Here is a 26881-nt window from a genome sequence, read left to right as displayed (position 1 = left end):
TAAATAAAATATTAGTTATACCAAGAATTGTTAACTAATTTTTAATGAAATACAAAACATGAATTTTTATTAATTTTGTATTTTCAAAAATGATGTAATTTTAAAAGTGTTTTTGTTGTAAAATTTTTCATTCCATTCACTGAGGCAACTGTGGAAATTCAAGCAGGTAATAAAGTCGTAGACGAGCAGATGCTACAGCTATTGTATTGAGCTTATACAAGTAGAAGATATACCTAATAACAATAGTATACATAAATATACCCTACAGTCAGTAAAGCGAGTGTTTTAGTCTATCCAATAGACAAGATTTATCTTAGTTAAGGACTATGAATGTCTTTAGCTATTTGTGATTATAAGTCCGCAAGGGACTACTTTAGTCCCTTGCTAATTTAGACTTGAATAATTCAAGTCTTTTTTGCCGATCTTTTGGCCTTTAAGTTCTTAGCTTTTACTTTCTCCCAATATTTAGTCATTCTTAAAGATCTTGCTTTATGATCCTCTTCTGAATAAACCCTTTTTGTATAATTAAACGTTCTTACTTTAAAGTTGGAATTTGGATCTTTAATAACAAATTTTTATTTTTTGGATTTATTAAGTAAATCTTCGTAAGTCAAATTTAATTCTTGCATGTCTTCTTTAATTTCTTTGATCCATAATGGCGAATTTTTTAAACACCAAAATTGATTGATAATTTTTTTAGTAATCCTATCCTGCGGTAATTTTAACAAGTGTGCACAGAAAGAAATTCGCTTCTTTTTCATAGTATCAATTAAGGATTCCAAGTTTTCGTACAGAAATTTATTAGGCAATAATCTGTACTGATTTTGCATGTTTATATTTTTTGTTTATGCAGGTTCTAAGAATTCTGCGTTCAACTTTAAGCAAAGGTTCAGTCCTATTTTTCTGATTTAATCTAAATAAAGTCTCGCTCGCATTAGTAATTACTGGTTTAACCACAGTTATGTAATGTCTAATTTTAGTGTTAATCAAGAGCGATTTTTTTGTTGTAAGTATTTTTGGTTACTTATATTATTTTATTATACATAATAAAAAGTAAAATTAAACGATACCTAATGAAGAAGGTATGGATTTTCTTGAAGCGTTGTTGTCAAAATATTTCTTCATTAAAGTGAGGAAATTTTTATAGCAATATGTGTGATAACCCTCTTTTAAGTTAACTTTGGATGGTAAAATAATGCCTTTATATTTTAACCCATGTTTTTACTGAATTTCCAACAACACTTCACGACTTTAATTAGTTTTTTCACTAAAAACAATTATTTTTCCCTCGCTTTTTGTGCAAATAACACAAACTAATTTTCCACTTTCCATTATTTGTATATATAAACAAAATAGCACTTGTATGTGTTTCACTATGAATGAGAATCTTTTAACTATTTCAAAATTTTTTCTAACTACTGCAAACTTGCTAAAGTCACGTGGTCTTGCGAGAGTCAATCACACCATAGCACGCTTCAACTCAGCTGGCTGCTGATTTATGCTCTCTCTCTCACACTTCAACATTTTTTCCCTGGTTAGCCTCTGGGAATCACCCAGGTATTATTTCAGAGGATGAATGAGGATGATATGTATGAGTGTAAATAAAGATGTTTTTTTTCTGGGTATAAATATTATTCCGTCTAAACCTCAGCATGCCTTGAATATATTTTTTTGATATTTATGAAATACAATTTTGAAATGGACTGGCATAATTTTAAACCCAACTAAATAATCTGGCTTATTATTTTTTATTTCGTATTAAAATTTCAAAATGTTTCAAAGATTTTTTATGCAAATGAAATTTTTGTCAAGTCAAAAATTCAAGGGTTGACTAGGCCCAACTACCCTTCAGTCAGGTCTTTGATATTGTGTTCAGACATTACAAAAGAAGTATTACACAAATTTTCACAGTACCTCAAATACCTACCCTAAAATGTTTAACAGCTCTCGAACCATAATGATAAATTGAAATCCTGCAAAACCAAAATATACGAGTCCTGTTCAGAAAATAACCAAACTTTATTTTTTTAATCTTTATTATTAATTTTACAGATTATTGGTCCTTGTCCCCTTCAAATAAAATGGCGTCCTTTCATCACTGATTTTAATTTCGGAAATAAGAAAAACAAGGAGCTAGGTCTGGTGAGTAGGGAGGCTGAGGGAGGAAATCATCAGATTTTTGGCACAAAACTGAGGAATTGACAATGGTGAGTATTAGGGCGCATTGTTGTGGTGAAGGAACCATGAGTTGTCTCGCCACAACTCTGGTTTCTTTTTGTGGATTTTTTCACATAATCATTGTAAAATACTTTAATAATATGCAGGGTTCACTTTGAGGTAAGAATTAAAAATGCACAATTCCATTAAAATGGGAAAAAAAACAAAGTGCATCACTTTGACAGTGGATCAAGATTAATGTGCTCTCTTTGGATGTGAAGATCCTTTGGCAATCCATTGTGATGGTTGAACCGTTTTTTTTTTGTAAATCCAACTTTCATCTCCCGTTATGATCCTTTGCATGAATGCTTCATCGTCTTTGGTTTGTTCAAGAAGTTGGACACAAATGTCCACTCGATGTTTGCTCATGAAACATGGAAAAAACTTTGGTGCAATTCTATACATGTTCAATTTTTCAGTCATAGCATGAACAGTTGAAATGCTAACCACTTCTGCAAGTTCTCTAACAGTCAATTGGTGATTTGTATGCACCAGATCATTGATTTTTCTAACATGGGTGCCATCAGCTGTAAGTCGAAGACCTTCCTGGTTGAGGGTCCACTTCAATTGACTGATGACTACTTTTAAATTGTGAAAACCATTCATAAAATTGCATACAACCCACAGCATCATTTCTGTAAGCTTCTTTCAAAAAATGATATGTTTCTGTGAAAGTTTTCCCCAGTTTCACACAAAATTTTACCTTGTATCATTGCTCTTGAAAATTGCACATTAAAAATATTACTACTAATACTCAAACATATTGCATTCAAACAACAATAACATTAAAACTAAACAAGATAACAACAATCCAAAAACATCTGGTTACAGAAGAAGTTATATGGAATACAATGCTACCAAAAAATGCTACCGTTGGTGCATAATTTAAAATGTTCGGTTATTTTTTGAACAGATCTCAGATCTACAGTAAAGGAAAAATGGTGTTTTTTTTTTTTTGTAATAGTTCAATACCGCATTCAAATTTATTTTTTCAGAATCATTACTAGGGTATTAAAAAAGTTAAAAGAAAAATATGTTAACTGAACTAAAAATTTGTTCTCAATTTTTTTCAACCCTTACATACACCTTTTTTATTTATTGACTCTAGCCTTAAAGGATTTATTATTCTTGGATTCTAATCCAGGAACAATGTAACAAATGGTGTTTAATTCAAACCATGAACTAATGTTGATATAGAAAATCAAGAATGCTATATGTGTAGTAGTATCTCACTGAACTTCCATAGTTGGAAAAGTATCAGAGAACAAGTGAACACACAAATTCATTTAAAAAGGCTCATTTCGATGCACTAAATGAAAAGAAAGAAAACACAATATGGACTGACAAAAAGATCAGGGCTATTTTTATAATATTGTTAATGACTGAATTTTGACAGTAATTTTGTAATATGTTTCTTGTATATTCAGAATAATTACTTGTATGATATATCGTTTATTTAAAACATTTTTACCATGTTTATTTTAATTAAAGATTTTAAGCTTAAATATGGTAGAGCAATAGCGAATTTGAGAAAATATGGCATATGGAAAAATGATTCCACATAGTTTAAAATAAACATCACATAATACATTTATTCATTAACATATTGACTACCATGCCAATAAAATTTAATATTAAATGAAATTATAAACCACCAAAACAGAAAATATATAAATTCAGGTTACCATATTAATTCCAAGAATTGATTTTCACGGTATCTCGCATCTTCAGTTATTAAATTCTATAATCATATTAAAACATCTATCATATACAGGTCTCACGAAGAAACAGAGTAACTTTCATAACACTTTCTACTGGTGGAAATAATGAAAAAAGTTCATATAAACATAGGACTGGAATCAATTGTTTTTGAGTTATGTCTAGTGAAAGATTACATCTGGATTTCAGCTCTTCTAATAAAAAGAAGCCCTACTGTAATGTTTGGGACCCAAATTAAGCAGTTAAGTTGGTGATTTCCTATGTAATTTGAGCTTTTGTTTTGATAAAACAGGTCTCAGAACTGTAACTCCAGTAGTTTTTTAAGATCTCTGACATATGACACAAAATTTGCTGTCGAAAAACAAGTTATTTAGGCTTGTAGTACAATAGATTTGTTAAATGACTAATAAATGTGGAAGATTTAGTAACAAAACTGTAGAGAATTTAGTTCTGAGAAAATTAATGTAAATATAGCCAATAAAAAGTTTTATTATCGATTTTTTATTGAAGCAAAACAGAAGAAAATCGTATTATTCTTTCTGTACCTAATAAAGATTTTTTGTAAAAACAAAAATGCTAATTACTGAAAATAATTTTAAAACAAATATAAAATTTATAAAACTATATTTTAGCGGTGTATATTCAATGATTTACACAGGTAAAATTAAATAATTACATAAAAAACTAAATTGAAATGTATGTTACTTTAAAAATATTTAAACAAATTTTATTGTAGAGGTTGGCAATACTAACAGCAGGTCAACAATGAAAAGTGTATACTTCGTTTGAATCTGTTGTCATAAATATGTTATCAGACAGATAATGGAAATGTAGCATTATCATATTGTAGTGTAAAAATGACAATTCAATTTTCTAACTAGGAATATGCCGATATTATTTTTGTTTATGGATTTTGTAATGGAAATTCTGACGTGAATATTGAGAGAGATTTTCTGGAAGGCGGATTCAAAATATGAAAAGTTTTCTTCAGTGTATCAGCATTTATAAATAAAGGGGTCACTTCCAACGTGTTAGTTTTGTGTTGAATGCAACATAAATCATCATATTAATAATGAACATAGTGTGATTCAGCAGAGCCCAGGCACTATACTACAAAGTGAATTTCATGTTACACTGGTTTGTCAAACAACAAAGTGTGGCGAGTCCTACAGAAAAAAAAATCTTTAACCTTTGTCTGTCAATGACAGAAGTTTAATAGGTTGGCTGATTTATTATGTCATAATGCTGATAAGGTAAATATCCAATGGTTGGTTTAATCAACCAACCGATTGGCTGATTCATTTTATCACAATACTGATAAGGTAAATCCAATTTCATTTACTGTTGAAGTCATTTTTATGAAAAATGGTGTCTTCAATTCTAAAAATAGTAATTTATGAAGTGAAAGACAATCCACATGGTACTGTGGAAACTAGTTTCAAACATAGATTTTATATTAATATTTGGTGTGGTATTACTTATGAAAAAATTCCGGAATAATTTATTTTCAATGAAAACCTTAAGAGAGATGCATATGTTCATTTCTTGAAAAATAATTTGCTGACCATTTTGGAAATGTACCTTTAGAAACTAGATTGCAAATAATTTTCCAGCACGATGATGCAATACTACATTTTTCTTTAGTAGTTAGAAATCATTTGAATGCTAATTTCTTAAACTGGATCGTACATGGTGGACTAATCATCAATTGGCCACCACAGTCACCTGACTTAATGCTACTGGATTACCTGTACTTCATTTGGGGCCATATGAAAATGGTAGTATACACCAAAAAGTTAATGCCAAAGAAGAGTTATTCATTAAAATATGAAATGCTATTGAATTTATACAAAACTATCCTGAGATCATATGGAAAGCCAGCAGAAATATTTTACCTCAGGCAGAGTGCTATGTACATTGTGAAGGAAGGAATATTACTATAACTGAGGTTTATTGTTCTGTTACCATTTACCATTTTAAGTATTTTATTTATTTATTTTGCTGTATTAAGAATATTGTGTATTAGGTACAGTAAGAATATGATTTTCTGTCTATTTTTCATCTGTTTTGTTTCAATAAAAAACTGATTTTTATAAGTTTTTATTGGCTGTATTTACATTAATTTTCTCAAAATGAAATTTTCTACAGTTTCGCTACTAAATCTTCTGCACTTATTAGTTATTTAACAAAGCTATCTTACCACAAACCTAAAAAAACTTTGTTTTTTGATACTGAATTTTGTGTTTTACGTTGGATATGTTAAAAATTATTGGAGGAGTAATTGATCTGGGACATCTTTTATCCTATTTCCCAGCTCAAATTACATAACAAACCACTAACTTTACTCCTTAGCTTCGGTCCCAAAAATTACAATAGGGCTTCTTTTTATTAGAAGATCTGAAATCCGGACAAAATCTTGTAACTCAAAAATAGAGCATTTCCAGACCTATGTTTATATGAACTTTTTTCATTACTTTTACCAATAGAACATGTCCTGAAAGTTTCTTCCATTCTTTATGGGACATCATGGATGTGTGTGTGTGTGTGTGTGTGTGTGTATTTCCAAGTCTACATAGCTCATGTTAAACCCCAATGAAATACATTACTTACTAGGGACTAGGGTAAAGTTAAGAGTTTATACATATAGTAATGTGGAGTACGACGGCCTCCTGTGAATAGAACTACATATAATAATGCATTTTACTGGATTTTAAAATGAAGTACATATCTAGTATTTGAAATCTTATTCTTTCTGTCTATTCTAACTGGTAAGGAGTTGTTGTCTCATGTGAGTGGATGCACCCACTGTTTTTTACAAACAGACTAAATAATGTAAATAACCATGCATCTTACTTATATATAATTAATTTCTGTTTTGTAATAAATAAATAAAAGAAGATATAGAGCAAATATTATATGACATTTATGCTATACAAAAAGTTGATTTAAAATATTAATTATTGCTGTTTCTGTTCTTATGCCGAAATTCAGGAGACATCTGAAAAAACTTGTTTCCGTTTTCTGAGGCAACAATACAAACGGAAACATAAATCAAATAAATAAAATTTATAACAATTCAGAATATTCATTATGTGAATGCAACAAACTGCACCATGTAAAGAGAGAAAAAAACAATCATTAAAAAAAATCAGTTAAGAAAAAACAACAAAGCACATACAATATTAGAAATGAAAAATATATTTTTAATTTATATATATATATATATTATCAAAGGTAATTGTACACATATGCTAATTTATGTACATATATGAGTATTACATACTTGAATAATAGTAAACATACTGAAAATAATCCACAAGGGAGTATAAAGGGACTCTCATCTGGATTGAAGAAAAAAAATTTTCTCTTTAAATAAAAATCATTGTTTGACAATTTCTACAAATGCAATTTTATTTAATAAAAGTTGAACAATATACGGTTAGTTGATGGGGTAAGTAAAATAAAAGATAATTGAAATTCTTGATTGCTTTATAGATTATAATAATGCAAAACTTATCATTATAAAAGTGTAATGATTTGTTATCATAAATTATTACTTTTAGTTATGTTAAAAAAAAGAAGTATAAAATAATGTTCAAAATGTTATTATTAGTACAATAATTACTATAAACTCACCAAATGTTTTGAATCAGAAACTACATGATATTGTAATAACTGATGTAACTGGTAATATGCTTTATGTTGAACTAATGAATTAATGATCAAAACCTGCAGAGAATTATCAATTGGTATTTGGAAATCACTTAATGATCTGAAATACTCCATCAGAACCCACACCATTTCTCTTTGTGTATTATCTATGAAGAAAAATAATATCATTTTACATTTTAAAATAAGGAATTTATTCTATATTCTTATCACAGTGAATAAAAATATTTGTTAAATATTATTTTCCTAATTATTACAATTTCTAAGTAAAAAATAATTTTGGTATACAGGCTAAATCTTTTTCAGTATAAGAAACTTTCTTTTGTCTAATATACAGGAGGCAACAGATTTGGCTGGTTTGAAATGAAAAAAACAAACTAAAATAAATTTTTTTTTCTATAACACAAATGACATATAATCAGTTTTACCACTTAATTTTACTAAAAATATTATCTTTCAGTTGATAATCCAAACATAAAGATTTGTTATTTTTGTACTGTGCTTATTTCTATAATCATTGTACAGTACAAATGTTTTGTGGTTGAATAAAAAATCTCTGCTCTTCATATATTAAATATAGGCAATAAGAAGACCAACTGATCACTGGTATAAGCAGCCCCCCCTTAAGTGCCAAGGGCCTGTTAGGAGTGCAGAAGAGCAGGTAGAGTGCAGTACAGCACTCTTTTGTCCTTGGTGTAAGAAATCACCCCAAAAGGCGGACAAACCATAAGGTCAATGGCCTAGAATGGTGAAGGAAATGGGAAACCACTCCATTAAAGATCCCAACTGAATAGCCCAAGTTAAAGATACTGCAAAACCAAGAAGGGTGGTCCTGAAAATAAATATGGGTTTTGAGTTAAAATAACTCCACAATTGGATCTTTGGATAAAGACTGTTTCAGAAGTTCATAAAAACAAGATTAAGATCAATCAACAGCCGGCCTTCATGATTCGAGTGGTAGCATCTCGGCCTTTCATCCAGAAGTCCTGGGTTCAAACCCCAGTCACGCATGGTATTTTGACATGCTACAAAAATTGTCATTCATCTCATCCTCAGAAGCAATAGCTAATGGTGTTTCCAGAGGTAAAAAAAAAAGATCAATCAATAAAACATATGGAAATTAAGAACAATGAATGTTATTGGTAAACTGGAAAACATAAAACAAGAAATGGAATGAGGAATGAGACAATATTGATATACTTGGTTTATACAGCCGGCCTTCATGATTCGAGTGGTAGCATCTCGGCCTTTCATCCAGAAGTCCTGGGTTCAAACCCCAGTCACGCATGGTATTTTGACATGCTACAAAAATTGTCATTCATCTCATCCTCAGAAGCAATAGCTAATGGTGTTTCCAGAGGTAAAAAAAAAAGATCAATCAATAAAACATATGGAAATTAAGAACAATGAATGTTATTGGTAAACTGGAAAACATAAAACAAGAAATGGAATGAGGAATGAGACAATATTGATATACTTGGTTTATATGAAGTTGGATGGGAAGGAGAAGGTGATTTCACTTCAGATGAATATAAAATTATATAAGAGGTCTGTTCAGAAAATAGCCGAACTTTATTTTTTTAATCTTTATTATTAATTTTACAAATTATTGGTTCTTGTCCCCTTTAAAGTATTCCCCTCCCCTATTCCCACCCTTTTCACAGTTGTTTTTCTATTTCGTGAAGCAGTCCTGGATAGATTCATTTGAAATGACCTTTAAGGTCTGTGATGAATTTGCTTTAATGTCATCAATAGTTTCAAAATGGCATCCCTTCATCACAGATTTTAATTTTGGAAATAAGAAAAAATCACAAAGAGCGAGGTCTGGCGAGTAGGGAGGCTGAGGGAGGACAGTCATCTGATTTTTGGTACAAGAGTGATGAATTGACAAAGCAGAGTGTGTGAGCACATTGTCATGGTGAAGGAACCATGAGTTGTCTCTTCAGAACTCTAGTCTCTTTTTGTGGATTTTTTTCATATAACTGTTGTAAAATGCACTCTTGTTAATAGGCACAGTTCACTGTCTACCTTCAGGCAAGAATTAAAAATGCACAATTCCATTAAAATAGAAAAAAAAACAACAGTGACTTATCACTTCCACATTCAAATTGACATGTTTTCTTGGGTCGTGGAGATCCTTTGCCAACCCATTGTGATCATTGAATTTTTTTTCTCAACGTTGTAGCTGTAAACCCAGCTTTCATCTCCTGTTAAGATCCTTTGCAAGAATGTTTTATCAATGGCTTGTTCAAGAATTTGGAGACAAACATCCTCTCAGTGTTCTTTCTGCTGTTTGGTCATCAAACAAGGAACAAACTTTGCTGCAACTTAATGCATGTACAATTTCCAGTCAAAATGTCATAGCAAGATCCAACTGAGATGCTAACCTCTTCTGCAAGTTCTCTGACAGTCAACTGGAGATTTGCACCCAACAGATCACTTATTTTTTGAACATAGGTGTCACCAGTGGAAGTTGAAGACCTTCCTGGTTGAGGTCATCTTCGATTCACTGACAATCACTTTTAAATCATGAAAACCATTTGTGACATTTCATACCACCCAGAGCATCATCTCCGTAAGCTTGTTTAAAAAATTGTAAAGTTTCTGTAAAAGTTTTTCCCAGATTCACAAAAAATTGTACATTGTATCGTTGCTCCTGAAAATTACATATTACAAAAATCACTACTAACACTTAAACACATTGTAGTCAAATAACAATAACACGAAAACTAAAAGAGATATCAATAATTCAAGAACATGTGGTTACATACAGGTTATGCAGAACACAATGCTGCTAACCATATGTCACTAAATATCTCAGTTGGCGCATAATTAAAATTGTTCAGTTATTTTCTGAACAGACCTTGTATATAGGAGAGAAAAGGAGAAACAGTGTGGGAATCATTATGAAGAACATTGAACAATATATCTCAGTTGGCGCATAATTAAAATTGTTCAGTTATTTTCTGAACAGACCTTGTATATAGGAGAGAAAAGGAGAAACAGTGTGGGAATCATTATGAAGAACATAGAACAATATATCTCAAGTTTCATAACAATCAGTGATATTGTAATGACTATAAGACTTAAAAGAAAGATAGTGGATACAGTTATCATTCAGATCTATTATATCTTATTATTATGATCTACTTGTCAACATTAGAAGGCAACAAAGAAGTTGCTAGAGTATATGGTCAAATACATCAAGTGCATGACAAATTAGGTGTAAAAGACAAGTTATAAAAATTATGATGGAAGACTGGAATTGAGTAGTGGGAGAAGGAAGTAGGGGAATTGTGGATGGCAAATGTGGACTGTGAGCAAGGAATGAAGGAGAGAGAGACTGATTAAATTTTGTGAGGAGAATAGGGTGAGAAAAGCTAATACACAATTTAAAAATCATAAAAGAAGGTTATACACATGGAAAAGCCAAGGAAAAGACACCAGATTGACTTTATTTTAAAAAAACAGAGATTCGCAAATAGAGTGAAGAATTGTAAAACTTTACCTGCAATAGATGCTTATATAGATCACAATCTACTGATTGCAGACATACAAACAATAATAAAACATATAAAACAGAAACAGAACATAAACACAAAGTGGAATACTGATAAATTAAAAGATGAAAAATGTGGCTTCAGAACTAAAGTAGAAAAAAGATCTCTGAACTCAAGCTAAAAAGGATGTCAACAAAGAGTGGACTCCTGTAAAACAGTCCATAAAAGAACGCCCTGATGAAGTAGAAATAGGAAAATGTAAAAGTAAACTGAAAAGGAAAGAATAAAAAATGAAATTCTAGACAAAATAGAGAAAGAAAGAAATTTAAAAGTGCTAATAACACTGAAGGAAAAAATGTACAAAGATTAAACAATGGAATAAGAAGAGAATCAAAAAAGACATAGGAAGAATGAATAAATGGACTATGTGAAGAGATAGAATCACTAGAAAAACAAGGAAAGGCTGAAGAAATCTATAATACGGCAAGAGAACTGAGTAAAGTACAAAGAAAATTTTAAATAAGAAAGGAATAATGATTAAGCAAGGAGAAATAGTATCAGACTTAAAAGACAGAGAAATTATTTGGAAAGAGTACATAGAAGAGTTGTATGATTTGTTAAATAATTATGAAAACCTACACATCAATGATGAAGAAATGAAGGGCTCAAACATTTTAAAGGCAGAAGTAAAAGATTCATTCAACAAGTTAAGATGTAAGAAAGCTAACAGGTGGTGAAGAGTTACTGACAGAGATGTTAAAAGACCTTAGGGGACGGTGCAATAGCTAGATTAAAAAAAAACTTGGAAATAAAGTCATCATATGGTCAATGGTGAGAAGATTTCCTTAAAATACTTTTGATACCCATACCAAAGAAGAACAATGCCAAATATTGTAATGATTATAGGACTAAAGTGTAATATCCCATGCTGCAAAAGTAATAACAAGAATAATACTGAACAGGATAAAGGGAGAGAGAGAGAGAGAATGTAGGATGATAGTTTGGTATTACAAAAGGAAGAGGTACTAGGGATGCAATAAGTTGTTTGAGGATTCTGATGGTGAGAATGGATTCTGAATGGTGGATTTAAACAAAGCTTTGTACATAAGTTTCATTGACTGGGAGAAAGCCTTCGATAGGGTTAAATGGAATAAACTAATGAAAATTTTGAGGGAAATAGGACTGGATTGGAAGGATAGAAAATTTAATAAGAAACAATAAACAAGACAAAGGGTACAAGTTCGAATATAAGAAGATGAAACAGAAGTATAAAGATAAGGAATTAGACAGGGATGCTGCATGTACCAATCCTTTTTAACATTTACGGAGACCAACTAATTGAGGAAGCTTTGGAAGACTTAGAGTGGTAATTATGTGACAGTAGGTGGAAAAAAAATAAAGATAATTAAGTAAACAGATGACCAAGTAGTAATGGCTACAACTGAAGAAGCTAAAACAAATGATGGATAGAATACGCAGGGTAAAAGAAAAATATGAAGTGAAAATAAACACTGATAAATCCAAAGTAATGGAAATATCTAGGGAATATGGTGCAATAAAGATTACTATTGAAACAATTAAAAGAGGCTGGTAGTTTTAAACACCTTGGAAGCGTAATAAAGTTTGATGGCAGTTGCAATGAGGAAATTAGAAGAAGAATTTCAAATTGTAAAATGGTGTTCAGCAAGGTTAGAAATTTGCTTACAACAAAAAGTATGTATACCTATTTAACTGAGAAAGAAATTTGCAAGATGTTTTGCTTGGAATGTGGTATTATATGATGAAAAAACATGAACTATAAAGACAACTTTATATCTAGAGAGTTTTGAAATGTAGCTATGGAGGAAAATACTAGGTATCAACTGGCAAGAGAGAGTAACTAATGATCAAGTCCTGACAAATGAAAATGAGAGCAGGAATATGATTAAGACAATACAAAAAAAAGCTAATTGGACAGGCCATATCCTAAGACAAGATTGTATTAAAAAAGTAATATTTGAAGGAAAGATGGCAGGTGTAAGAGGATGAGGAACAAGGAGGATAAAAATTTTGGATGATTTGAAAGGGAGACAAGGGTACTATAATTTAAAAGAAAAAGCTCAGGACAGACCATCATGGAGAATGCTCTTTCTTGATATCTCTTTCTTGTTCTGTTTAGCCTCTGGAACCACCATAAAGTATTTCTTCAAAGGATGAATGACGATATGTATGAATGTAAATGAAGTGTAGTCTTGTACAGTCTCAGGAATGGTCGATTGCTGAGATGTGTAGTAAATTGACACCCAACCACCAAAGAACACTGGTATCCATGATCTAGTATCAAAAGTACCAGTATCTAGTACCAAATCCATACAAAAGTAACTGCCTTTAATAGGATTTGAACCTTGGAACTCTCACCTTCTAAATCAGTTGATTTGCGATGACGAATTAACTACCAGAGCAACACAGTGGGTTTTGTTTCTTGATCTGTCAATACACACTTCTACTAAAGAAGAATAAGAAAAGACTTTTAAGGAATAATGAAGTGTAGATTGTCAAACAAAGTACATTATAATGTCCAAAAAAAAACATTCTTTTGAAAAATAATTTTAATGGGAGTGTATTTTTCATAATTACTCTTCTTCTTTACTTGTTATGCACACAAGTAATACACAATTTTAGAAGTGCTCTATAATTAATCCTTAGCAAGAGTTGGTTAATGGGAATATCTGCAGGGTGGGTTATGTAACAGCAGCATATGGATATAATATCCATTTAACAAATGCATATTTAGTATTGAATTAATACTAAACTGAGATTATTTATGCTATTATGTTTAAATAGGTTATAGATTCAAAACTGTATTATTACAAACAGACCATACTTATTACTAATAAGTATGCTATTTTGTTATTAAGAATTTTAATTATAGAATTTAAATATAAAAGAATTATGTCATATACTGTCCAAAGTTCAATCCCACATATAATTAATATTAATGTAGTAATTTTTATTGAAATTTAGTTTAATAATGAGTTTAACAGATATATATCAGTAAAGTTTGATTTTTAAACAACAAATTAATATAGATTACAGAGACAATGAAAATATAACTTTCATGCTACCTCATTCCTACTGCATTATTTCTAAGGTTTTTGATCTTATTATTAATCATAAAATATAAACATAAATTGAGAAATTAAGCAAAAAATATAGATTTAAAATCTATTTTAATCTTTTTTTTTTTTTAATTAAAAGTACACTCCCATTATCTTTTATTTATAATATAGTAGGCAATACTGTTTTCCATTATTGGGAAAACACAATCATTACAATCAGTTTCAGATTGGCTATATGTTTGTCTGTGACACTAGGCTACAAGTGGACTTCTTTATAAAGGAAAATATTAATAAAATTTTTTAAATATTTTTTATATATTACTTGTTCTTCAAATCAAACTAATCAATATTGATACATAGAACATAAAATATATTTTTCAACTTATTTCCAATTTCTGTTACTATCCTAGTTAATTAAAAAAATTCTAGGTTTTTAAAATTAGAATAAAGGTTTTCTAAATTACTTCTTTAACATCCATTTTTCTTAGTTTTGTTGGAATGTTTTCATAGTTTTGTGTTTTTAATTGTTTGTTGGCTTAACTGACAATTACTAACAAAAGGGAATTCTGAAATGTGAACCGTGCGAAAAACAGGATGCCTGAATGGAAATCATACATGGAACCTCCAGATGAAAGGTGGATCAGTATCATATAATTTAAAAGTAGGAGTTAAGTAAGTTAAGTAGGAGTAATCTTTCAAATTATTTTTGCAATTCAAAAATATATTTAATTCTTTAAAACATATTTCCATAATACTTTCAGACATCAACCAGTATACATTTTTGGCATGGGGAATTTTATGCTATGTAAAAAATATACAGTTAAGGTAACCCAGTAAATATTACATCATCTAAAAGGAAGAAAACTTTTCATTTTTATTAATAAAAAAAAGAAATCTTCAATGATTTACTCCTAAAATAGTTCCAGCAGTACAAATTTCACTTAAATGAAAATTTGTAACGTTGACAAAATGTTTTTCTTTTACCATTATTATTGTCAAAAATATTTATGTTAATAACCACTCAAAACACACAAAATAAACTTTATGATGAAAATAAGCACAAAGAAAAACTCAAAAAATATGAATTGAGAAAAAACTGAACAGGCATATTATAATGGCAACCTATAATTTCAAATACCATATAAGCAGTTCAGCAAAATTTTCATTAAATTCAAAAATATCCACTAGATAAACAATACTGAGTTCTTCTAAATGTACCACTGACCAAGTCTAACTAGCCTACGAACAAATATATGCCTGTTTTCATAAATACGCAATCTGTACTTGGGCTTTGGCTCAATAAAGTTATTTGTCAGTTAACATTTGTGCATGGTTTGAAAGTGTTAATCACTAACAAAAAAAAAAGTGTTTATTAATATTAGAATTTTCTGTAACTACTCTTATTTTACTACCTGACTGTATATATAATAATAAATCAAATTAGAATTACATTAAATCCAATTAACTTACTCTGATTTTCTGTTAGAACCACCATTTTTGAGAATATATGAATATACATATCAAACTGATCAACATAATTATCTGGGGTTGTTTCAGTAAATGTTGCAATTAAAGTTTGTGGTGTATTATCTTGATTATAAACTGGCGAACCCATCTGACTAATCATCCTTATTTCTAATGCTCTACGATATACTGCATTGACTTTATCAAACATCTGACCTATTAGTTCAACTGAATTACCTTTCATGTTTATATCATCCAATGTACTGTGAATAACCTAAAAAAAAATAAAAAAATAACTGCTGAAGTTCAAAGAAGCAGAGAATTATAGTATAATATGGTGAAACCAAATACAGTAGATTCCAGATAATCCAATCACTTTGGGATTGCGGCTAAATGGCAACGCCTATTAAGCGACATTAATGAAAAATGAGGAGCTTTGCACAAATACGATATACGGGTGTATTCTAATTATTAAACCTGAATTAGCGATTTACTGTTCTGAATTTTATTTCTAATATTAAGATTTCATGAGCGATATTAAACATTACAACATAATAAAAATGTAATAATTTACTGTACAACACATGTTTAATAAAATACAATGCTTACATTATTTACTATCATTTTACATTACATAGCTACATATAAAAACAGACCTATTTAAATTTAAAAGACAACCTCGTTTTAAATTTAAAACATTTAAAAAGAACTACTGTTCTGGTACAATGCATAAATGAATAATTTTTGTAATCTTACAAAATTAAAAAAAAAAAAAATAAATAAAATAAAACGATTGATACACAAAACAGAGGTACAAAATACAGTAATGATTGCTATTTATGATCAGTAAAATAAAAAAATACTTTAATGTCTTTTACTTTTTTAAACTTTCTGAAAAAAATCTTTTATTTTGCTTTCTCATCGGCCTTTTAATACTTAACATTCTAAAAATTTCACACAGACTCGTAGTAGTTCTTCTAGCAGGCTTCCTTCACTATCTTCTTGTATAAAATACTGCTGAAGTCCATCAATGAATTTTTATGCCTTTTGTGTAGATATGCGTTTGACATCGGGTTCATCTTCATCTTCTTCAATCTTGTCCAGTTGTTGAGTACCAGTAATGTTTTTAATTATTTCTTTATCACCGGTTTCATTCTCATCATAGCATTATATTTTTTCATCTATATTTGAAAAATTTTCAAAATTTTGAACTTGGGGCTGCAAAAAACAGTAATCATTGTCATCAGCATCGATTATTTAAGTATCATTATTGGTATTGACTTTTAAACCACTTTTAGAAAAGCAATTTCTGATAGTGCTACTTTTCACTTCATCCCAACTATCGGCTACGAACTGAATTGCCTACAACAAATTTACATACGTTTAGAACGTATTTCCTTCAATTTCTTGTAAAATGTAACTTATTCATTTATTTCGAAAAATAAATTAAAATTTTTTATTATTCCCATGTCAAGCGGTTGAATTAAACTTGTATACGGTAGGAACTTGTATTAGTAGAAATTCAATTTGAATGTTTTGTAAATCTACATTAGGATGGGCAGCACAGTTATCAATAAACAGGCAAATTTTTCTTGATTTTTTTCTGTAACTCATTGACCCAAGCACTCAGCCACACACGGAAATTTAGCTTGTCATCCAGACTTTCTTATTAAAATAGTGTGCACATGTAAACTTTCCACTCTAACTCACTTAAAACATCATGGTTTAACTGCTTTACTATAACAAGAAGTTTTAATTTATCATTGCCAGACATTATTTGTGCAACAAATCACAGTAATTCGATCCGTTAGTTTTTTGAACCAGATAACACAATGTTTGTAACAAAGAGACCCATCCGGCATAGCATGATAAAACAGGCCCCACAGAGAAACAGATGTTTCGCCTGCATTATAGATGTCATTGGGTGAATATTTCTTCATATTTCAGGAAATTTAGAATTCTTCCATGATTTGGCACTGTCAGTATTGGCACTTGCCTTTTCATCGTGAGCTTTTTTAAATTTTATTTCACGTCTCCATTTCCAATGCGACACACAACCGTTTGAAATCACAATATCCCAATTTTTTTGCAAGCTCTTCTGCTTGTTGTTTTAGCATAGGACCACTAACACTAATCCTTGACTAGTAACAGTAGAAAACCATTCATTTAAAGTTTTCTCAACGAGTAGGTCCTTTCCTTCATGTTTTCTTTTTTGAGAAGTTCCTTCTCCTTCACATTTGTTAGACCATTCACTGCAAAGAATTTCTTCTTGCTGTAAAATCTGAGCTATTGTAGTTTTTGATGCTCCTAGGCTGATGAGCATTTGGTGGATAACTTTTTATTTTGCCTAGCAAAACAATTCTTTCTGCCAATGTCATCTCTTTACATGGCATGGCGATGAGTTGGATAAATTATTAACACTGACTTTTAACTAAACTAACAGCTCAAATTGAAAAAGATAAAAGTGTTTAAAAATAATTATGGAAAAACAATAACAACAGCACCATGCATAATGAACAACAGACTCGCAATGAATAAAAAAATTTGCTTTATCATAACTGCATGATATCATCTGTGTCGCCATGCACTATATATTGTGCAGACCAATGGTAGAAAGAAGTTACCTCCCTAATTACAACATTCAACAATAGTAAAATGATCTAAATGACTAATAAAATCGTGATATTTTAAAAGTAAAAGAAAGAAACGAACAAACTAGTGGGCCTTATAAGCGGCATTTTGGACTGTTAAACTGGTATAATTTTACATGAATTATACCAACATATTTTTGTTTTAACAAAAATGCCCCAATATAATAGCTGCCCAAATAACAGTGGTCCTATTAACTGGAATCTACTGCATTTTTATAGATAATTATTGAAAATTAGTAATTATTATGAAATTATTGCCATAGTATTAGAAATAACTAAATGGAACAGTGATAGTTGGCAGCGGCAAGGAATATTATGTAACAGTTTTTTCTTTATCAAGTGTAGTTTTTGTGAAATTTTATTTTTAAATTTGAAAATAATTTATACATTTTTTTTTTATAATAAAACAATTCCAGTTTTCATATCTGGTGTTCAAGTTCATATCATACACCAATGTATATTATCACGTGATTTATACGAGGATCAATCCAGAAATAAGGCTCCCAAAGAGCTCCAGCCGCACGGGAAGGTGCGAGGTGAAATTTGGCAACACCGCTGTGTGCAGCTGTTCCTCCACTTTTGATTCCGCCTGGCCACGCTTCACTGTGCCGCTCAGTCTTGGTTCAGAAGCCATCCAAGATGGAGGTTTCACTTGTTGATCCCGCCAAGTGGGAGATTCATTCTGTAATTCGCTTTTTGCATGCCAAAGGGACTCCACCTGCTTATTCATCATCAGTTGACAGAGGTGTATGGCGACAAGTGTAAGTCCGTTCAACATGTCCTAAAGTGGTGCAGGGAGTTTAGTGCTGGTCAGAAGGAAGTCCACGATGAAGAACGGAGTGGAAGACTGTCAGTTTTGGAGGCGGTAATCGAGATGGTCCAATGCGAAGTGCTTCAAAGCAGGAGGATCACCATCCGTGAACTTATTGCTCGGATTCATGGGAGTTCTTATGGTACAGTGGAAAGAGCTTTGACTGAAAAATTGGGGTATCACAAGTGTTGTGCTCAATAGGTACCGTGGCTACTGACATCAGAACACAAGGAGAAACGCCTTGACTGTGCTCGCCAGTTTCTTCAAAAGTGTCAAGAAGATAAGGAAAGATTGTTGGACTCCATTGTTACGGGAGACGAAACGTGGGCGTTTCATTTCACTCCCGAAATGAAACAAAAATCCAAACAGTGGCATCACTCATGGTCACCAGTCGCAGTTTTTTTGGGATCGTAAGGGGATACTGCTGATCGATTTCATGGAACCAGGGACAACAATCAACTCAGACAGTTATTGTGCAACACTAAGAAAATTCAGGCGAGCTATCCAGAACTGCCAGCGAGGATGACTGACAGCCAGTGTAACACTGCTCACGACAACGCCCGACCTCACATCTCCCGTCAAACCCAGGAACTTTTGACACACTTTGGGTGGACTGTCATGCCCCACCCACCTTACAGTCCGGACCTCGCGCCTAGTGATTATCACTTGTTCCCCAAGTTAAAGAACACTTGAGTGGCCAACGCTTCCGGAGCGATGATGAAATCAAATAGGTGAGACGCTCCTCAATGGGTTGGTGGCAAAGTTCTACGACATTGGGATACAGAAATTGAAGCACTGTCTACAAAAATGCGTAGAAAAAGATGACAATTATGTAGAAAAATAAAGCAAAATCTCTTCTTTCCAACGATGTAAATTTCTATGAAAATAAACAATATTGTCTATTTGTAAATTGATGAGAACCTTACTTCTGGATCTACCCTCGTACATCAACTCTTGGAACTCCTTTAGAAAGTTTGAATGAGTTCAAGGTTAAAAAATGGCTGTCAAATTACTTTTTGGACCTATTGAAAGAAATCATGTCCACTGATATTTTGTAAATTAAAAAAATTCCAACTTTTCATGTTTTTATATTCATCAATGTGCTATATTTTATATACTCATCTATGTAAAATAGAGATGTATAGATGTATAGAGGTGTAGTATACATCTCTATCAAAATGATAGAAAAAAAAAATTTTGTACTTAGTGTTACTTGCGAGCATAATACTTCAGCTCATGAGAAATGGCTTATTGTGTTTCAACTGCCTTTTTTATAAATATTAGTGACCCACTTAAAAAATTTCCTACCAATTCAAAAAAAAATCCTATGATTTTCTTATGCAGAAACATTATTTCTCCATTAATGGTAAATAAGCTGCAAAAACAAGCACTAGATGTTTCTACCACTTTATTTATGCAGTCAGAAGACAAAATAATGTATCTTGTATGATAATTTTATGGATAAGATTACCATCAAATGACAACAGAAAAATTAAGGAGTACGAATAATGTAAGCCAATAACAAGTATATAAGTTAACATTATTACCTTTATTATGGTGTATTTGGAATCAGATCGAAGCATGAGAAAATTAATAAGCCAACATTTATCTGAAATCAATTCAATGAAGGGTTCCAGATTGATCTTCAAATGCCTAAAACATAATATATTACGTTTTTGATTATCCAAAATTTACATTGTTAACTAATAATATACTAAAATTTTTGTTTTGCAAATATAGGGAACAAAATAGTGAATAACAGTGATATCTGATATAATGAATAGCTTTTTAACTTTTTATTAGCTTCCTTTCAGTTTTTAAAGATTATTGATAAGTTTTCACAAAACTGACCTCACTTTTTTTTTGTCGATAAGGAGTTTCTTCATTTACATTTTGAGAGTGGGTTATTTTACTGATGGCTATTCTGAGATGATTAGAGAACCTTTTAATATTCTAAAACAGATATTTTACCAGTATTGTATTAATTCATTTAACATGTTTTTGATAATTTAGTGTTAGAAGATTTCATGCTGTTAGCCCTTAACTCATGAGGTCTGGTATGTCATACCACTCAAATATTTTGAAATGGTGTCCCTCATGCAAAAACTGTTTCAATGTCCTCACCAACCAAGTACCTTTTGCACATGTTCTCTTCTTTCAATTGCCACTGTTAGTTATGACCTTCAGTGCTTGTTAGTGTAGTGTTGTCGTCCTGTGGCCCCTTGTACTGGTAATTTTGTTGTACGGTTTTATATTTCAATGTTTGTCGGTTCTGTATATTGCACCTTGTAGTGAGTGTACCTCTTTTTGTACAGTCCATTTTTTAATTACTTCATTCTGTTTTTGTTACTAAGTTATAAGTCACTTTTTTTTGTTATACGTTTTCATAGTTTAAAATGAGCGATATGTTAAAAATGTAAAAACAATAAAGATTTAAAGAATAACCAAACTAAAACAACCCCAAAAATGAGAAAATTAATAAGCCAAAATTTATCAGAAATCAATTCAATGAAGGGTTCCAGATGATCTTCAAATGCCTAAAACAAAATATATTATTCTTTTACCCTAAATTGCATTGTACATGTAACTACTTTTTTTGTCTTCAGTCATTTGACTGGTTTGATGCAGCTCTCCAAGATTCCCTATCTAGTGCTAGTCGTTTCATTTCAGTATACCCTCTACATCCTACATCTCTAACAATTTGTTTTACATATTCCGAACGTGGCCTGCCTACACAATTTTTTCCTTCTACCTGTCCTTCTAATATTAAAGCGACTATTCCAGGATGCCTTAGTATGTGGCCTATAAGTCTGTCTTTTCTTTTAACCATATTTTTCCAAATGATTCTTTCGTCATCTATTTGCCGCAATACCTCTTCATTTGTCACTTTATCCACCCATTTGATTTTTAACATTCTCCTATAGCACCACATTTCAAAAGCTTCTAATCTTTTCTTCTCAGATACTCAGATTGTCCAAGTTTCACTTCCATATAAAGCGACACTCCAAACATATACTTTCAAAAATCTTTTCCTGACATTTAAATTAATTTTTGATGTAAACACATTATATTTCTTACTGAAGGCTTGTTTCGCTTGTGCTATTCGGCATTTTATATCGCTCCTGCTTCGTCCATCTTTAGTAATTCTACTTCCCAAATAACAAAATTCTTCTACCTCCATAATCTTTTCTCCTCTTATTTTCACATTCAGTGGTCCATCTTTGTTATTTCTACTACATTTCATTACTTTTGTTTTGTTCTTGTTTATTTTCATGCGATAGTTCTTGCGTAGGACTTCATCTATGCCGTTCATTGTTTCTTCTAAATCCTTTTTACTCTCGGCTAGAATTACTATATCATCAGCAAATCGTAGCATCTTTATCTTTTCACCTTGTACTGTTACTCCGAATCTAAATTGTTCTTTAACATCATTAACTGCTAGTTCCATGTAAAGATTAAAAAGTAACGAAGATAGGGAACATCCTTGTCGGACTCCCTTTCTTATTACGGCTTCTTTCTTATGTTCTTCAATTGTTACTGTTGCTGTTTGGTTCCTGTACATGTTAGCAATTGTTCTTCTATCTCTGTATTTGAACCCTAATTTTTTTAAATGCTGAACATTTTATTCCAGTCTACGTTATCGAATGCCTTTTCTAGGTCTATAAACGCCAAGTATGTTGGTTGGTTTTTCTTTAGCCTTCCTTCTACTATTAATCTGAGGCCTAAAATTGCTTCCCTTGTCCCTATACTTTTCCTGAAACCAAATTGGTCTTCTTCTAACACTTCTTCCACTCTCCTCTCAATTCTTCTGTATAGAATTCTAGTTAAGATTTTTGATGCATGACTAGTTAAACTAATTGTTCTGTATTCTTCATATTTATCTGCCCCTGCTTTCTTTGGTATCATGACTATAACACTTTTTTTGAAGTCTGACGGAAATTCCCCTTTTTCATAAATATTACACACCAGTTTGAATAATCTATCAATCGCTTCCTCACCTGCACTGCACAGTAATTCTACAGGTATTCCGTCTATTCCAGGAGCCTTTCTGCCATTTAAATCTTTTAATGCTCTCTTAAATTCAGATCTCAGTATTGTTTCTCCCATTTCATCCTCCTCAACTTCCTCTATAACACTATTTTCTAATTCATTTCCTCCGTATAACTCTTCAATATATTCCACCCATCTATCAACTTTACCTTTTGTATTATATATTGGTGTACTATCTTTGTTTAACACATTATTAGATTTTAATTTATGTACCCCAAAATTTTCCTTAACTTTCCTGTATGCTCCGCCTATTTTACCAATGTTCATTTCTCTTTCCACTTCTGAACACTTTTCTTTAATCCACTCTTCTTTCGCCAGTTTGCAATTCCTGTTTATAGCATTTCTTAATTGCCGATAGTTCCTTTTACTTTCTTCATCACTAGCATTCTTATATTTTCTACGTTCATCCATCAGCTGCAATATATCGTCTGAAACCCAAGGTTTTCTGCCAGTTCTCTTTATTCCGCCTAAGTTTGCTTCTGCTGATTTAAGAATTTCCTTTTTAACATTCTCCCAATCTTCTTCTACATTTTCTACCTTATCTTTTTTACTCATACCTCTTGCGATGTCCTCCTCAAAAATCTTCTTTACCTCCTCTTCCTCAAGCTTCTCCAAATTCCACCGATTCATCTGACACCTTTTCTTCAGGTTTTTAAACCCCAATCTACATTTCATTATCACCAAATTATGGTCGCTATCAATGTCTGCTCCAGGGTAAGTTTTGCAGTCAACGAGTTGATTTCTAAATCTTTGCTTAACCATGATATAATCTATCTGATACCTTGCAGTATCGCCTGGCTTTTCCAAGTATATATTCTTCTATTATGATTTTTAAATTGGGTGTTGGCAATTACTAAATTATACTTCGTGCAAAACTCTATAAGTCGGTCCCTTCTTTCATTCCTTTTGCCCAGCCCGTATTCACCCACTATATTTCCTTCCTTGCCTTTTCCAATGCTTGCATTCCAATCTACAACTATTATTAAATTTTCATCACCTTTTACGTGTTTAATTGCTTCATCAATCTCTTCGTATACACACTCTACCTCATCATCATCATGGGCGCTTGTAGGCATATAGATGTTAACAATCGTTGTCGGTTTAGGTTTTGATTTTATCCTTATTACAATAATTCTATCACTATGCGTTTTGAAATACTCTAGTCTCTTCCCTATCTTCTTGTTCATTATGAAACCTACTCTTGCATGCCCATTATTTGAAGCAGAGTTAATTATTCTAAAATCACCTGACCAAAAGTCGCCTTCCTCTTCCCACCGAACCTCACTAATTCCTACTACATCCACATTTATCCTATCCATTTCCTTTCCGTTATGTAACTACTAATATTCTAAAATGTACACAGATAATTATTGTATTGCAAATCTAGGTAGTGAAATAGTAAACAACAATGATATCTGACATAACGAATAATAGCCTATTAAAATAAATACCACTGCAATCAAATGAAAGGTAATTTTTTTGTAATAAATTTTAAACAGCCTTTAAAATTTCAAGTAACATATGTTTCAGGCTAATTTATTTAATGTTAATTACAAAGGTAAAAGAATTACTTACATTTTATTTTACAATCTTATTTTCTTTTAAATTTAAAGTAAACTCAACTTTTGTCTGATAAGACGTAAGTTCAAAAATTCACATAATATAAACAGAAAATGTAACAGCGATCCATTAAGTACTTTAAAAACATTTATCAATCACAGAGAAAAGTGTTACCGCACCAAAGGACAGTAAAAAGCTTTAGTATTTACAGCAGAGTATTGTTCATTATCAAGATCTAATCCTAATTTCAGTAAACTGCATCCCTTAGAACATGATTGTTCTGCATAGTTTTAGTACCTATCCTAAAAATTGAAGGTAAGAATATAAAACCTATAGCTGAAGTGAACTAAAAATTCCTGTAGGGAGAAATTAAAAAAAAAAACACTGAATGTAATCTGCAAATGACTTCAACTAACCATTGAAAATCACTTAACAATTCTTATAAAAATAAACACTCCTTAGCTTGATGTTAAATTACTGCTAACATATGACCTGATTTTTTTCATGACTTAACTGGACCATCTAGTGAATGCAGTTATAAAAATAAACTAATAATCTTTAAAAATGAGTATTTTATGGTCTTCAATTAACTGATTACCATTCTGCAGATCAACAACTGCATTTCTGAACCCAAGGATGTTGATGTAACATGTTTTACTGATTGGTACTAACCACAAATAAAGTTATAACTTTTATAAATTCCCCTCTTAAGTTTAAAATAATTTAACTAATGTAAAGGATTGGAACTGCTTATTTTTGTGATTTCAGTCTGGGCAAACTTTTCACCTTACCAAACATAACAGCTTTATCTAATTAAAATTGAAGACCTCCAAAACAGGCTCTTCAGTGAATGAAAAATACTAGTTCAGATGGGCAACATATTAATACTTGTTTAATGAGATGAAAACTAAAATTTTTACAGAAAACATATTATTTTTTGTTAATAAATTAACGTTTTGCATGAAACTGATATGAAAATATGACATCAACAATATGTTTTAGCAGAGAAATACTTGATTTTAAGTATAAGTAACCAATTTGAATAAGAGCAAAATAAACACCACACTTACCATAAGCTTCCTACCTTGGCATCAATTATAATATTTGGTTGGAACATAACCCAGTTTGGAGAATCTTAAATTTAATGTTAAATAAAATAATTTTAAAAGATAATAAATATTACATTAACTATAATACAACACTAAGCTATGTGTAAATACTGAAAATTGATAATTAATTTTTCATAAAAGATAACTTAGAAACATGTCCATTATTATACTTTGATACATGTCACATACAGTTGTATCTTTCTTTGATATTTAAACCCTTTAAAATCTAGTTGTACCTAGAAAACATACCTAAGGTATTTCAATTAATGTATAAATATTTATTTTAAAATTTATTTGTATTTTATTTATAATACAAAAATTAAGTCTTTCATGTAGTTAACATATTCAGGTGAGGTTCTGTAACTAAATTAAAGAAACATTACAAGTAAAAGACTAATTCTAATACTTTGCCACCGACTGTTATGTATGTCTTTCTTACAAAAAAGAAAAACTTTACACAGACAGTTTTCTTTTGGACAAGTAAACAGCAGTTCTATTGTTACAAATTAATAATAATAACAATGACGATGACGACAACAATAACAATAAAAATAATAATAATAAAAAAAGAACTTGAACATCTAGAAAAAATTATATTTACAAATATTAACAATTACGAACAAGTCAAATTTCATGAACTCTTTTAGATTGGTACACTTGTTTTAATACCTACCTTAACTTATTGTACCTATTATTTACTTTGGCTGATTATGACCACTAACATATCTTACATTTAAAGACATTGAAATGTACTGCCATTATATATTTTACATATGAGGGTGAATAAAATATAAATGGTAATCATTTTTAATAAATTTTTTAATTAATAATATATGCAATTCATACCTTCATCATTTCTCTACACAGTCTCCTGCACGATCTACACACTTTTGCCGATGATTTGGAAGCTTGAATATTCCTTGTTCATAAAAATTTGAGGATGAGAGTCAACCAATTGCGCAAGCATGCACTCCTTAACATCTTCACTATTTTCAAATCATTCCCCTCCAAGTGATTCTTTCAAGGGCGTAAA

The 26881-nt window shown here is 30.9% G+C and overlaps 1 protein-coding gene across 1 annotated transcript in view; it reads right to left on the bottom strand.

Annotated features, from left to right (window-relative positions):
* Bulli (regulator of MON1-CCZ1 complex protein bulli) overlaps positions 1-26881 on the bottom strand; it is a 56515-nt gene that overhangs the window by 6751 nt on the left and 22883 nt on the right. Inside the window, exons 8-11 of the mRNA XM_075367968.1 lie at positions 25810-25873; positions 20677-20782; positions 15674-15941; positions 7573-7754 (exon numbers count right to left, since the gene is read on the bottom strand). Of these exons, the coding sequence (XP_075224083.1) occupies positions 7573-7754; positions 15674-15941; positions 20677-20782; positions 25810-25873 (620 nt within the window). The remainder of the gene's footprint in view (positions 1-7572; positions 7755-15673; positions 15942-20676; positions 20783-25809; positions 25874-26881) is intronic.

The sequence above is a fragment of the Lycorma delicatula genome, chromosome 6 (genome assembly GCF_047948215.1).
Source record: "Lycorma delicatula isolate Av1 chromosome 6, ASM4794821v1, whole genome shotgun sequence".
Classification (NCBI taxonomy): Eukaryota; Metazoa; Arthropoda; class Insecta; order Hemiptera; family Fulgoridae; genus Lycorma; species Lycorma delicatula.
This window is presented reverse-complemented; position numbering and strand designations above follow the sequence as displayed.